At 32.0% G+C, this 16,296-nt stretch overlaps 1 protein-coding gene across 3 annotated transcripts in view; it reads left to right on the top strand.

Moving 5' to 3' along the window:
• The window catches only part of LOC110998814 (hemicentin-1), a 72,020-nt gene extending 57,194 nt beyond the window's left edge, over positions 1 to 14,826 (top strand). For 2 of the 3 annotated variants that reach the window (XM_045629903.1, XM_045629900.1), the window contains exons 10-18: positions 908 to 1,067; positions 3,610 to 3,771; positions 5,324 to 5,467; positions 9,031 to 9,213; positions 9,558 to 9,716; positions 12,165 to 12,422; positions 13,309 to 13,377; positions 13,510 to 13,592; positions 13,798 to 14,826. In XM_045629903.1, coding sequence (XP_045485859.1) covers positions 908 to 1,067; positions 3,610 to 3,771; positions 5,324 to 5,467; positions 9,031 to 9,213; positions 9,558 to 9,716; positions 12,165 to 12,422; positions 13,309 to 13,377; positions 13,510 to 13,592; positions 13,798 to 14,106 — 1,527 coding nt within the window. In that variant the 3' untranslated portion in view covers positions 14,107 to 14,826. The remainder of the gene's footprint in view (positions 1 to 907; positions 1,068 to 3,609; positions 3,772 to 5,323; positions 5,468 to 9,030; positions 9,214 to 9,557; positions 9,717 to 12,164; positions 12,423 to 13,308; positions 13,378 to 13,509; positions 13,593 to 13,797) is intronic. The other variant, XM_022267603.2, reaches the window with a different exon arrangement.
• The last annotated feature ends 1,470 nt before the right edge of the window (positions 14,827 to 16,296 follow it).

The following is a 16,296-nucleotide window of genomic DNA, read 5'->3' as shown; positions in this document are numbered from 1 at the left end:
CGCTCTTCATTGGAGTCTATGCTTTCCAAAATTGTTAACCCTTTTTCAATCGAACTGAGGGGTTCTGTCAAGTTTCCAACTGTCATTTGATCTTCCAATTGAACTGGATCCAAAGAATCATCATTGTTCATCATTGTGACTTGTTCACGCATTGAATGACTCAACATTTGTGACTTCCTCATTGTATGAATCCACAAGCTCTTGAACATCATCACTATCCTACACATTTTACATTACTACACGTCTGTGTCTGTTGTAAACTGAACGAATAATAAGGGGGGGGGGGGGAGAGAGGATGTCAGAAACTAACGCCGCCGTTTGACTTTAACTGCGCGGCGTTCAAACAAAAAACGAATAGACGAGAAAATTAAATCGCGTAACTCCGAATTCGCGTAAGTCGAGGTAGCGTAAGTCGGGGTATTACTGTATTGGTATTGGCACATAGTCATTCCGTAGTCAATTAATGCCGTTTAGTTTGAAGCTTTGTTTTACAGTTAGAACTTTAGTGTACATTATATAAATTAATATTAAATAATTAGTGGATAGGATTGCTGTCATTAATTTAAATTTGGATTTTTTTCATTACTAATTATACCTGTAATTTAAATACCCAGCCTGCATGTCAGCCAACAAAGTTAACAACTATAGCGCATGGATATTACATATTAATTACCCCTTTAAAAACAGCGTACTACGTGTACGACTTTATTTCAGTTCATAGTATAGCATTTCCTTAAGAACAACTCCGCTGGGAGCCAATTCCACAGGTCACCAGTTCCCAAACGTTCATTTTATTTATTCACAAAAACGCTTACATTTACTGTATACAATATTGTGTCACTTGATGATAATTTATCGCAAAATTAGTCACAATTAAATAAGAAATTTACCTGTGTTCATTTTACAGAATAAATCAGTTGGACACAACGTGGTTTTAGGCGTTATAGTTAGTACGAAGTCTCTAGTACTACAGAAGGTGACTCGCGATCACAGTGGAGAGTACTCCTGCCGAGCGTCCAACTCACTAGGTGAAACAGCCAGCCAGACAACTCATCTAAGTATACAATGTAAGTTTGTAATAATAATCAAATATTTAAGTCGGACAACCAAGCTTGTTATACAACAATACAAGTGGAATCACCAGGTCAAGATTACCCTGAAACCTGAAAAGTAGTAGTGTTTCTTAGGAATAATTACAATGTATTTATTTGGAAACAAAACAGATACATCTTTACAATAAAAATAAAGTTAAAAATAATCACATTGGATGTATCCACAATAGGTTACGTTAATATAATATGCTAATAATTGAATGCTATGCAATGCTATATAATTGAATTGTCTTAAGATTTGAGAGTGAAATGAACGCGAACGCGCCTGTCTCTATAGGAAGTTATAAATGATATGGAGAACTTTCACAACTTACGATTGAGGAGTTACCGAATCGATTGGGAGATATTTTAGTGAACTTAAATGGTTTACTAAACACAACATTTGGATACACTAATAGGAACTTGACTTTTATCAGTCTTGAAACGATGACAGCCATAGCTTAATATGAATAATAGTGAGATGTAAGAAACTTTTCAAAATAAAATCCACCCCCTACACACAATCACCTAAAATCAATGACCTAACAGACAGAACGGCTTTCCGATCCATAAAAACGTAGATAGAACTACTCCACAAGTAAATTGTACGACCGTTTATCCAATTTCAATCGATGGCCTTTTGTTTTCTATTATACTGAAACACTAATTTCATTTCAGATCGGGGTTCGTTAATCTCAGAGTATCAATCAATCTCTAAAAAGCGTGGATTTGTTACAATCATTATTTATTCGAAGTAAAGTTAACCTTAAATTTTTTAACTGACCGTTCATTTAGGCATATTACAATTGATTCGATTTTTATCAGGTAGAAACAGATGAAATTTATATATGCAGTGCAGTGTGCAGTATTGCAGGCAACAGCGTTCTAAACTCTTACCCGAGGTCCTAGGTTCGATCCCCAGCTGTGCACCAACCTTTTTTTCTATGTGCGCATTTAACATTCGCTTGACCGGTGAAGGAAAACATCGTGAGGGAACCGGTTTGCCTGAGACACAAAAGTCGACGGCCTGTGTTAGGCAGGAGGCTGATCACCTACTAGGGGTTTTCTGGTGTGGATATTAGCGTTAGATCAATTTTGTCATACCATATTAGTGTCATTTCTATATTATTATTATTATTTAATCTTACTTTTACTATGGAAAATGTTGTTCTACTATTTACCTATGTAAACATATTGTACTATTTATCCGATGAGCGTAAAATGTGATCGATCACGAAATAAGTTACGATAATAATCTCCTTGGAGATTTATTTATTTAGTAATCATTAATTCGTTAATGATATAACAAAGTTTTAGTAAACAAGTCGGGTGAGAAACGTGAATCATTATCGAAACATCAATCAAAACAATTTATTGATTGGACTTCGATATAATGGTAAAAGTTGTATGATGGATTAAATGATCACTGTGATGAACGTTTTAATAAGCTTATAATATTTGAGCTTTTAATCTATGTTTTCTTTATACATATTACATAATATAATCGACTAGAATATTTGTCATATTAAAAGTATATATTTCTATATATACTAATATTACATACAATTAATGAAACAGAACATGGTATTCTCATGTCACTATTAAAATATGTCTATATTTTAATTGTTTATATATATATTCCTTATAGGTGAATAGATTTAATTTCAGACTGAACTGGACACATCGCATTGTTCTCCTGGCAAGATCTATGAATGATATGGAAAACTGTTCTAAAGACTTGAGCTAGGATGTAGGAATATAGGTCTCACTGAACAGATCAGAAACTAAACTGATACTGGTAGTTTGAGCGAAAATTCTTTCATATCTCGGAGCCCGAATCTCTAACGACGGCATCTCTGTCTCCGAGATAAAAAGGCAAATCGGCATGGCTCAAGATACCATGACACGTTTCAACATCAGGCACTAAATAGTTTGCCTCTTATAAAGACAGTAAACGTAGTATGGAGATCGTGCATTCAATTAATTAATTATTTATTATTAAAATTATTTAACCGAATCATAATGACGTCGCTTGAACATGGAGCAGTGGACGTAAATTATATAGTCAAACTTTTGGTACATGTTACAAACACAATTCGAGGTCTCTTTAGTTAATTATAACATTCCTCGTTCAGTTGAATTATTGTGTATTGTTTGTTATTTCGGGTGTTATTGTCATATTCTCAATGTTAAAGTTTAAATTGTATAAAACATAATCATTGCCATTTAACATAACGTGTTAGATATGTTAAAATCACAAATTTGTGATGTTTTTGTGGGTATTTTAAATTTGGAATTTTTTTATTCTCTCTTTCTTTCTTTTTGTTTTGCATATTGTCATTGTAGGATATAGGAATATGTGGTGCTCATAAATACTAATTATATATTGAATTTAACTTCAATTAAATGTCGCAATCGATTTAATTTCCATCATGACGTTACAGTATCTGTTGTTAGTCTAATTTGTAGCAGACCCTTGTAAATGTAATAAGATAGTATGTTTCTATTTTATACACAGATGCCCCAGTATGTACGCATACTTCGCCACAAGTGTTGGGAGCCCAAATGGAGGAAACACTGCGCGTGAGTTGTTCCGTAACAGCAAATCCACCGGATGTGACGTTTTTTTGGCAGTTCAATAATAGCGGAGAAAGTCTTGACGTTTCACCTTCTAAATATGGTAATTATATTGTTATATATACTAATGATCCCTATAAATTAATAATATTTCAAATTAGGTTAACGATAATGGATATTGTATATCAACGAACCGTCGTCAACCTTTAGGATGTTATGTTTACAACCTTTGAAATGTAAGTACAAAATGTTTTTAAGTCAAAAAAGAATTTTTTTTTTTTTTTTTTCATAAAAAATTTCAGGTATGTGAAGTCTATAAATATTATCAATTAGTTGCAGACATTTGATAGTTCCCATAACATATTAGTATCAAGTATACATAGACAATAAATTCCAATTCATATTCGAAATATAATAATAGCGATATGAATATAATATATATCAGTGTCAGTGTCAGTACTTTCCAACTGAAAATGAAAATAATTTTCAACGTATTGTGAGTGTACGTAATCTGTTTAGATCTTTAATTGAAAACACATGAAAGGAAACTCAATTACACGAACTGAAAGCACAATGCGGCAAGACAAGTGCAAAGTAAAAGCAAAACAGCAAACAAGAAAATCAAAATACACGAGTAAATCTAATTGTGCCAAAGATACTTGAAACTTGGAACACGTCACGCGTGCTCAGAACTTAAATAAGGAGAAAAGATTTCAAATTAATAACTCGCTGTAATAAATAAAGTATGAAAGGAAGACGAAACATTTTAAACTTAACATTGTATTTTATATTTTCCGTATGTATCTTCGAAGCGATTTAAATTGTAATATTCTTAGATTACAATTAATAAATAATTGTATGAATTTGGCATTAGGTTTTTGTTTCACAGTGTTTACATTTAAATTGATATACATTTGACTCAGAGTAAAATCTTTGTATGTATAAGACGTCACAACAAACGTAAGTAATAATAAAACATCATTATATAACACTGTATTGTCATGTGAATAGAAGTTTAAATTTTGTCAATATTACGAATATTTATTTTTGTAATACCAACACTACGGGTATAATATTTACAATATCCCTGACCATGTTGCGAATAGCTGCTCAGATACAAACCGCAGATCGACGGAGTACTGGGACACTGCGGTACCAATTTATGTTGCACGTGGTCTACGTGTGGTGGCCTGATTGTTTGAATACAACTAGTAACGACAGCACTGAACTAATGCCAATGTTTATGTAGTAACTTGAACTGCTAAATTTTGTATTGCAATTTGGCGTTAAAAGCACAAACTCATGCTGTCATTAGTTCGACGAGTCGCTAGGAATACCACTTGAGAGCATTCGATCGGTGTTCGATTTTTAAAATTGATTTGAGAATAGACTATTATTAGATTCTATTTTTTTTTTTTTAAGTCAAATTATAATTATGGTCTAAGTGAAATTTATGTTATGTCTATTAAATCCAGAAAAGTGGGCGATTCGATTTTTAAATACCACCTTTGGTAATTTGAAATTACCAATAACGTCATGGCCGCACTAAATTACATAATTCAATAAAAATAGAACACGACGCACGATTACACATATCAATTGTATATTATATATAAACGATCTTTATTTTCTATTTCGAAATTTAAATACTTCAGTTTTTATAGGTACTGCAAATGGTAGCACCAGTGAATTGATCTACAAGCCTCAAAGTGAAAGGGAGTACGGCGCTCTCAGTTGTCGAGGCACTAATTCTGTTGGCAGACAACTTGAACCTTGCATCTTTCAAATTGTACCAGCTGGTAAGTTGGCAATTACATTGATTTTAAATGACACAATTTCAGTCTGAATAGATGTAAATATTAACGGGTTGTATTCGGCTGCAGTCCACGTCCTCGGTGTCAAGAAAAATTAGCCCATAGTTTAAACACACATTACACTTTTTTAATGATATCATCATATAAGAAAGTAAATGGGGTAATTAGACATAGGGATATGCGGAATATGATTATTAATAATTTAGTGGGTTGCACGCGATTAAATTTTTGTATAATATGACATAATACTAAATATATACGGTCATAAATTCTTTTTTTCTTAACGAAATATCTGCAACACATATGTTTCAACTACATCGAAGAGTGAGTAATGTAATAAATCAAATATTTTATAATGCTTGTTTTACGTTTGATTAACATCATCAAATCAGATAAATAATCAATATGAAGCATCAATAAACGGTTATTGAACATGTATTTTGTTTAAATTTATTTTAGGAAAAGCTTATCAAAAAGTCAATCTGCTAACATCGAATTTTTAAAACACAATCACGAATGCATTTACACATCGCTTTTGAATGAAATAAAATAAAAATCCAATAACGTTTATGATAAAAAACGTTGCATACGTTTGAATAAAACCTCTGTCCTAGTTAATCCTAACTGTATAACTAATCGTATATAAATAAAATCATTAAAACTGCCAATTCAAATGAATTTCTAAAATACAGTTCTTAGGTCTACAAGTGTCGTTGGCTTATCCTATTATATTTCTTAAGCTATACGTTAAAACTAGAATATAAACGTGTCTAAGTTTAATGTGGATAAAAGTGCTTTATTACCTAACTATTAAATACATCTGAAAGAACGAAGAAGAAGGTCTCTAACGAGAAGGTTCTGAAACGAATTGGAATGATGAACTAATGCAGAACATTAAACAACGCAAAATTGCGTACCTGAGCCCCGTGTTGCGCCATGACCGCTACCATCTCTTTCAATTATTTATAACTAGCGACCCGCCCCGGCTTCGCACGGGTGCAATGCTGACACTAAATACACTACAGAAAATCTGTGAACGTAAAATGTGGGTTATCCGTTAGAGATAGACATAATATACCATCACGGACTTTTCTGTAGACCTTTTCAATGTGTACAATACTTAGTACATTATTTTGATAAAACTCGTAGGGTTCAGCCTGCGTTTGCAATGTAAGCGGAAAAAATGTAATTATTTACGACATCACATATAGAAACCTCAAAAATAACAGTACTTCTGCACTATTTAATGGATGTTATTATACATATAAACCTTTCTCTTGAATCATTTTATCTATTAAAAGCGCATCAAAATCCGTTGCGTAGTTTCAAAGATTTAAGCATACAAAGGGACATAGGGACAGAGAAAGCGACTTTGTTTTATACTATGTAGTGATAGGTAAAAGCCAGGTTAAACGACGTGTTGGTAGAAAGAAGAAATCATGGATACGCAACGTGAGTGGACTGGTATTGAAACGGCGGAATTGTTAATACATTTGTTACTAAGAGACTGATGGCCAAATTCCAGTAATGAAGAGGCACTTTCTTAAGATAGGATTTTGGCACAGTTGGACTCTAATTTTCATACAAAGGTACAACGTTCCGACCTACCATGGATAGCTTGTATCAACAGGTGGCTATTAAAATCCGTCGATTGGTTATAGGCACACTTTTATCAATATTTGGATTAAGATGTCTATGTCAGATGGTCAAAAATGGATTGGACAGGTTTTGGGTGTAGAAGAAGAAGAAGAAAGAGCGATAAAGCCACCCATTGCCCTCTTATTATTAATTATTTTAATTGTAGTAATATTTACAACGAAATAAAACCTATATGTTTGTTAAAAGAACAACATAACCTGATATATTTTATGACATGTAAAATATCATTTATCATATTACCGAATGCCTGCAAACGACAAATATAAGCTGGAAAGATATTTTCGCCACATTCCTACTTTACCCACGAGAGCGGCTGTCTCATTATACGTCTTAAATTCAGTGACAATGTGAATTTCTTCCTCTTATCGCAGCTTCCATTTATATTATTAGATATAATCTCAGCACGTCTCAAAATTGTAGCGTTTAATGTCTTCGTACGGATTGTTAGTTTCAATTTGTGAGAGAAATTTCGAATTCCTAACGCGAAAACAAAAAGTTCTTAGTGAATTAGTGTTTAGTATTTCCAGATTGCTTATTAATTGATTCACACAGTGATTAATAAGCAATCTTGAAATAACTTTATAAGCTTTTTATTGATTAAAAATGTCATGTCAATAAGCAAGAAGAAACTTAAAAAGGTATGATATTACAGAGATTACGTTTCTTTCAGTTATTGTTAATATTGAGGCAATTGAATAAATGGAAATCCTTTTGAAACTGTCCGAATGACACCAACTTTATGTTTATAGAAATTAATCTGGATTTCCCTTGGTTATGGAATCCCGCGTGAACAGATAGAAGAAATAAAGAAAGCAGGATTTTAAGAAAAACACGTGTTTTTGAATTTGATTTAAGCAAGACGGGGCAACGTCTTTCCTTTTATAGAACAGGTGATTAACCAGCACGAGGTTCACCTGATGATAAATGACACCACCGCCCATTTACACTCTTAATGACAAAGGGCTCGCAAGTGCGCTGCCGGCCTTTAACCGTATCTTCCAAGATTGATTACAAAAGGATTTTTTTACCACATACAGTAATCCCCTAACTTACTACCTTCTGTCTGTTGACACAATGTTCAACATCAAATCAAAATTGTCGTAAAATTAAATAACAATAAGTCTTAACACTATTTTATCTATCTTTTCATGATTTTCTTTTCATGGTTCTTTACATATATAAAGAACTTATACATATATTGTCTCGCAACGGTACCTCACGATACAAAATTTTGATAAACTATTTTGTATTGAGCAACAAGATAAAGTGTCATAGATATCGTTTATAGACCATAAAAATATCCATAAATTCAGCAGGTATTGAAAATATCTAACGCAGCTGCAAGAGAACAGTTGTGCAATGGAACAGTCCCAACCCACAACATTTAATATCGTCAGAATTATAACATATAACATGCTAAATTCTCGACCCCAACCGCCATAAGTCACGACGAAATTAGTGAATTTAGCTCCGCAGTTAATTTTAATTTCAACACATGTTACATCTACTGCCGAGTTAGAAGGATTAGCGGTATTGTTATATGATATTATGAATATTTTAAAAATATTTAAATGCTAAGATGCCGTTAAGTTGAGAGGGTTGAAGATAAATTAGTTTATTTTGTGTTTTATTTTATGTTTTATTTATTTTTGTCTGTAATTTTATTTTATTTTTGCTCTTTAAAATACCAATGTTAAAATGAGGACGACCAAATTGTTATAGACGTTATAGAGAGAAAGATCTTAATAAGGCACACTTATCAGATGTTATGTATTACATATTTAAATTTTGCACACTTTAAACAGTTTTAGATAATTATTTATTTTTATTTATGTATTACTTATTTTAAAGACTTAATTCCAAAATGTAATAAAATTTTCTTTCTTTAGCACGACCGGCACCACCTCGAAATTGTTCTTTGCAAGCGGACATCAATGGCACGGATGGACTGACAGTGTTATACGTCCGATGCGTCGCCGGCTATGATGGAGGACTGCCGCAGTCATTTGTTTTACAAGCCTTGGATCCTGTCACTAATAACAATAAATACAACATTACTGTCAATGACACTGGTCAGTATATTATACACTTATAACTGTCATTAAAGAATTTATATGAAGAAAATTTCACTCTTTTGAATAGCTTTTTTTTTAGTACGGAGCTGCAACCATATATTCCGCTTTACATCTAAAGTAAAGATTATTGTTTAACACATTAAGCTCTCTTTTTTGGATCCTTGTGGAGCGGGGTCATAGTAATTAAAATTAATAAGAAAAACCTGTAAATTGTAAAAAAAAATCATGTTTGATGTTTCAAAAGTTTTTCTTTATTTCGTATCACCTGCGTTAATTCGATCACTTTTACGCTTAATTCATATATTGAGATTATATTAGTTTTCATACTATCATTTTTTCAGATGGCCTCGTGACTTTTAAGATAGATCTAACCCAATTGTCCCCCGGTGACGCAGAGGGCGCCACTGTCAATCTACTCATATATGCGAAAAACCTTAAAGGTGATTCGGAGAAAACTTTATTGGAAAACATTGCCTTTAACGACGCAGCGAGGAGAACGGGTAGGTTACAACTTTCTTTTTTCTGTTTACTGTCACAATTAATTTTTTAAATTCTTAATCATGGTGGAAATATTTTTCTTTCTGTTTTATTATTTATACGTAACACATAATTTATACGACTAGGTGAAGTAGGTTGAGTAACAATATATACTTGTTTACATGTACTTTGCCTTATTTAATAAATTAGGCCTTTCTATTTATAAACCAATTTTGGACAATATGCTTAATTTGAATAAATTATTTTAAAAACTAAAATGGCTGTCATATATCTAATATGACAGCCATTTTAGTAAAACAGATCTGAATTAAATATAGTGAACGCAAATCCTTTGACATATCAAGTACATTTCCAGAGTCGATAAGCAAGAAAATAAAGTAAATCATGTAGAAAATTTGCGTTAAAATCCGTAAGAGCTTAATATCGCAACACCTTTATAATTATTTTTTTAATATTGTTGATAGTGATAGTGATATGATAGTGTTTATAAAATAAAATGTTGTTTTCGATATTACAATATCGTATATGTTGTGTATTTGAGAACAAAACCCACTTTCAGTTTCTAATTTTGTCACGTAAGGCCCTTTTTGTACTTGGCTCTCAGAATAAATTGTACAAATTGTATTGACTAAATCTTTTCTATTACATCATCAATTCTCACACACATTAATTAATGTAATAATGCGGATGGATTTATGTTTTATATATTGAATCACAAGAAAATTACAAGCTAAACACACAGTATCTTTAAACTTTAGTAAATGTGTTACAACAAATTAATTGGTAGTTAATACACATTTAGGTGCGCAACCCCGTAAATAGTAGACTACTAATCAACACATTGTGATACAGTTCAATGCATTATAATAGTGCAGCCGATACCAAAATAACAGTCGTTATATCAGCTCGTATTAAGATATACTTTTGCTCAATTCATACATTTTACTTGCAATTTTAATGTATTATTTTTGTGAGTGTGTTTTCTATTAAAAAATATATTTATATACGTTTCTCATACACATTTAAAAGTCTCCCAAAGCACTCGCAAGCTTTCAGACATTATGAGTGTCTATAGATTGCTCCCTGGTCTATTAAATAGGAAACCAAATGGCTTTCTTTACAAAGTAATCCTATTTAGATTGTTTTGAGCTTGGTCTTAAAATTTAACACGTTGTCAACCAAGACAAGTAAATAAGTTAAGACTCCCCCACGTAAATCAATAATAAAAAACTGCATACGTACAAAGTACACATGTCAGAAGTGAAACTTCTTTGTAAACTAATTATTACTAAGGTTAAAGCCCAAATAGATGATCATGTACCAGTATATGATCATTTGTATGTCTATATTCACACTGTTAACACTGTATACAAGCTAATGATAATATAAATAAGTTAAAAAATCTGCGTTTACTGCACAGGACGTTATGCGACAGAATTTCCAACTGAAGTTCTAATATGTAACTAACTACTAAACGAATACATAACCAATAGCGTGTATTTTTCTCAATCTCACTTTCTCTCTCTTCTTCTATCGCTCTCTCTTTCTTTTCTTCGACAAAAACGCTGCAAACCTTCGTGACGTTCCTGGTATCTGTGTGCCCTTTTTTTGCAAGGGCCTCATCCAAATCCCGTCATTCTGCACTGTGTGACTCCCTGCTGATCTTTAATTGGGTCTATCCACGTTCTAAGTTTTCTTCCTCTTTTTCATTGGCCTTGTGGACCTGTTAATTACTTTTTTGCTCAACTTTTCTGTTCCTCCTGCCATGTGCCATTTCCAATTTATTTCATTTATCATTATTGTAACATCTGTTACATTAGTAGTTTTTTCTTAGCGTAAATTGATTTGTCTTTAGAATTTAATACGGTTTATCATAAAACAAGAGTTCCAAAGGCAAATCACAAATACCGATAGAACGTTTAAACTCGTTCCTTTCATAGCATATTCACAAAAACTGTTTTACTCGAACGATCAAGTTTTACAAAAGCAATATTTTAGTCGAGCCTAGTACGAAAAACCCTGTCGCTATATTCAACTCTCAAACAAAGGTTACTTTTTATAAACCTAAAAAAACTGGAATAGAATTTCATTTACTTTACGAACGTTTATGTAAACTTGAAAATGTATGAGATATAATTTTGAGGTTAAATCAACTTTATTTTTGGCTGCGATTTAATATCTGTTTTATACCTGCATTAGTGAATAAAAACATACTAATCATTATAAATACATGTAAGAAAACATGAGATAAAATTAGTCAGTTTCTCCATTTTATATTTTTCCTTAAAACTCGTAATTTACCAATAACAAATGACATAGCTAGTTTGCATAGTACCTTAGATAATAATTTGATTTATAAAATAGGGTCTGAGGACGGTTGTTAGTCATATATAAATGTTATAGATATTCCGTAAACTGCATAAAAGTCATTAATTATTTACGTTATACAGATGGCAAGAACAGTATTGGAGGAGCCACTTTAGGTATATTAGTGGCAGCTGCCTCAGGCGCTACGCTGGCTGCAGGTGGAATTGCTCTAGCAGCGCTGTTTGCTCGAAGAAAGAGGTCACATCCCCCCCACAAACACCCGCCTGGGGATATGCTGGAATTGAGTGACGGCGGCCGGCGGTATGTCGTCGCATATACGATTAAACCTTCGCCAGACTCGAAGACGCCAGAACCTCAGCCAGACATATTGAATGCCCCAGGTAATAGGTTTTAAAATAACCAAGCAAACATAAGACAACATTTGGTCCAAAATTTTTGTAGAATTATAGGGGTACACTATATTTTTAAAAATAATTGTACCATTACCGACATAACCTCATTTTTATTAAATATTATTTAAAAAACTTAATATTCTTACCCTTTAATTAAATGAGTCTATTTTTAATGCAAACATCAACAAAATAATTATAGATACAATCGCACGTTAAACACGTTATAATTAAAAGTCATTGATATTATCCTACAGTATAGCTATAATTCTCTATTAAATATAATGTGATAAATGTACAGATATTTAATGATAATATATTACTGTTGTTTAGTGCCATAAAACCTACTATGTTGCAATGTATTATTAAAATATTCTAATTGTTTCTTGATTATAAAATAAAATTTTAAATAACTTGCGTTGTTCAGACTATTTTTAATTGCGCATTTTAAAGGACTATCATTATTTGAAGAACATCATCCAGAATTTTATAATGATGAAATGAAAAATTTATTTAATTGAATGGTATTCTAAAGTTATCAAGGATCGCGGTGCGGCAAAGTTGAAAATTTGTTTTTGTAGTACGCCTAGGAACGTCGTTAAAAAAATATTTCGCCGCAACGCTTTCCCAGCAGTCCATTAGAGATACTAATAAAATTCCGTCCGTGAATTTATTAACCAAAAAACCTGAGAGGCTTGTTTTCGTCCGTTAAAAACAGTTCCTTTATTCGTAAAAGAGAAACGAGATTTGAGAAAATCGAGCAACAAGAAAACGCCAACTCAGTTTATACAGTCTTTCTTTTTTATTGTTCTCTGCATTATCGCGCTCATTTAGGTGACTGGTGACTAATTAGGGAATTAATTCTTTTCTCTTTCAGATGGTGAAAGTCAAAACGTTCTTGCAACAAATTCTGATGCGGACGAATGGACTGTGCGTGATGTTAAAGGTTTCAATTTTATTTTTACGTATTATATTAAATGCTTTAGTTATTTAAATATACGTTATAATTGACACTCGATTGCCTCATATAAAGTTATAGTATTATTTTTATTGAAACTTCAATATCTTTTTCTTATAGGTGACTGGTCAAAAACGGGAGCAGTTTTCTCTGCAGAGGATCTAGCACTTTTAGATACGACTGTACACCCGCACCAAGTTAATGTAAGATTTTTACAACTATAATTTAAATATTGCTTAATATTTGCAAAACTTTTTAAAAATAAAATTCATAAATTTTTATCAGACGGAATTTGACGCAAAGATTACAATATTTTTTATCCCAGAAACGTAGAGTTCCCGTGGGCTAGGTGTAATATTCACGCAAACAAAGCGAGGCGAATATAAATATTCTTTTTGCTTTTTCCAGCTCACACCAGAAAGTGACATAACACCAATGAGCCGACATGAAGACATGATGAATCAAAATCTTTCACAACCCCTATTATCTAATAACTTTAGGCCTAGCTTAAGTCCTACATTAGGGAGCCCCAACTTTGTGTGCCCAAATGGGAACATTGGCTCTCCATTCGGTAGCCAAACCCTGACTTTAAGTGGACCCACTTTAAGTTCAGGGAGCCTGGCTACATCAACCTTACATAGGAAAGGGAAGAGTAATGTTAGAAGAAGAGAACATGTTTTAGCGGAAAATTTGCCAGGACCTGAAAGTTGCGTATAAAATTGTCTTGAGAAGTTTTAGGTTTTCCAAAAATTCGGCTCCATACTAAGCTTCCGCGCTGTCTTAAAAACTAGTAGCTCAAATGAATGTTTATTCTTATTTCGGATAGAATTTATGTTTTCAAGTAAATCAATAATTTGTTTAAAATAATTAATTATCAAAATTAAATGATAAATTTTCGATGTATAATATAAAACTTGAAACTTTGACTTCTTTTAGTCTAACGCCTTTATGTTCCTATTAAAAAAGACGTAAAATCTAAAGGAATGTCTGCCAAAGTTTGTATAAACATCTAGACAATACAAATTTTCCTAGCAAATCTAGTTCTAAGTCTTATGTAAATACAATTTATGTGCTCAATTTTCTTTACAATTGGATTTAATATAGATTTAGAATAAACCATTTGTTTTTAATTGTATGCGCAATGACATATAAAGACTGTACAATTTGTAAATAACATATAAACTACACATTATAGTTATATATTGCTTGTAGATTCTTAAACATAGATAAATAAATGGGTTGTGTGTCTGTAAATATAAAACATAAGTGTAATATTTAAAGTGAGCTTTTGTTGTATGTAAATAATGCCATTATTAAATCGTTTAGATTTGTGTTAATTCTATATAAAGTTTAATTGTCCTCGGTAATGTCGAACCATACTTGTAGATGTCATTACTTAAAGCGGCCCTAACTAGCTGATTGTAATTTTATATTCGGTAAGAAAATAAACTTTCTACAAAAAGTTCGTATTGTTTTTTATTGACACCCAATAAATAATTACAGAGATGTGTTGATGACCGTGCACTATTGTTCAAAGTTTCTGGCTTAAGAAAATCAATGTATAATAAGAGTTCTATAATTTTTCAATAATCCTAGAAACATACAGCATATATATCTGTTTACATATCACTGACTGCTTTTATTTAATTACAAGTAAAATACTTCGACTTAGAGGCCAACCATTTACATAGATTGCAACAAGAACTTGACGACCGAGACATTAGGACAATTTCTGAATTATAGTGAACTTTGAAAATATTAGATAAACTACTTACAAAACATATGTTTTTAAAGAGTAAATACGCTCTAAACTTCTCCGTTCGGGGTTTGACACCTATCGAAACACTGATTATTTTTATTATGCAGCTGAGCAGTAAACGTTCTCTGCGAAAAATGATAAATGAAAAAGGTAATAACAAAAACATTATCATTCAATGTCATATTTACACAATTCAATAAAAAAACCCATCTCCACATAAAACCAAATGATTTTCTATTAAAATCAGTGAGTAGAAAAATAAATCTTTCAACATTCAATCTCGGGGATAAAAAGGGAAAAAATACCAATTTATACGAATTGTAAGTTGGCGCTTTCCGAATGGCAAATATTGACAGACATCGGCGACCAACTTAAATTGTTTACGCTAGACGATACTCAAAGCTAATTATTTGCACAACGTTGAATTATTCAGAAAATCCTTGATTGCGATGTTTTCTCTGTCAATTGCTAATTCTAGTTTGTGGTTAGCCACAACTGTTATAAATCAAATCAAAAATCATATATGTAACATAATCTACACTTATAAACGTCAAAAAAGTCAAGAAATATACATAAAATGATTCTAATTTTACTTTTACTGCCAGTTCTCAAATCAAGGGCGTAGAACGGAAGAGAAGAACTGGCAATAAACTCTCCGTTTTTTACACAATGTTTGTAAGGAACTGCAACCGTTACACCATCTTCCATATGACATCTTGAGTAATAAAGAATAATAAAATAAATTAAAAACAAAGCTTTGTCCACTATCAGCAGGAGGCATGGTGAAATAGGAGCACGCACTTACACTTATAAAGCCTGTCATTCCCTTATGAACATTTATTTATTGTTATCAAATCAGTCAGATAAGCAGTCTTAGTTCACTTTAAAAGTATCGATATATATTATGTAAAAACTGAAAGATTTTATGATTAATTTATTTATAATACACATTGTGATAACAAAATATTACCTATTAGCAATTAACTAAACATTATGTAAATATATTATATATATAATATATTGAAAAAAACATCTTGTGGTGGTGATCAATTGAGACGCTGTTCCATGTTCAAGATTGTTTGCTTTAAGCTTGGAGAGCTTAAGTTCTAAGCTCGCTCCGGTCGAGTTTGGCTCAGACAAAGGCTGAA

Source organism: Pieris rapae, chromosome 1, assembly GCF_905147795.1.
Source record: "Pieris rapae chromosome 1, ilPieRapa1.1, whole genome shotgun sequence".
In the NCBI taxonomy this organism is placed as follows: Eukaryota; Metazoa; Arthropoda; class Insecta; order Lepidoptera; family Pieridae; genus Pieris; species Pieris rapae.
This window is presented reverse-complemented; position numbering and strand designations above follow the sequence as displayed.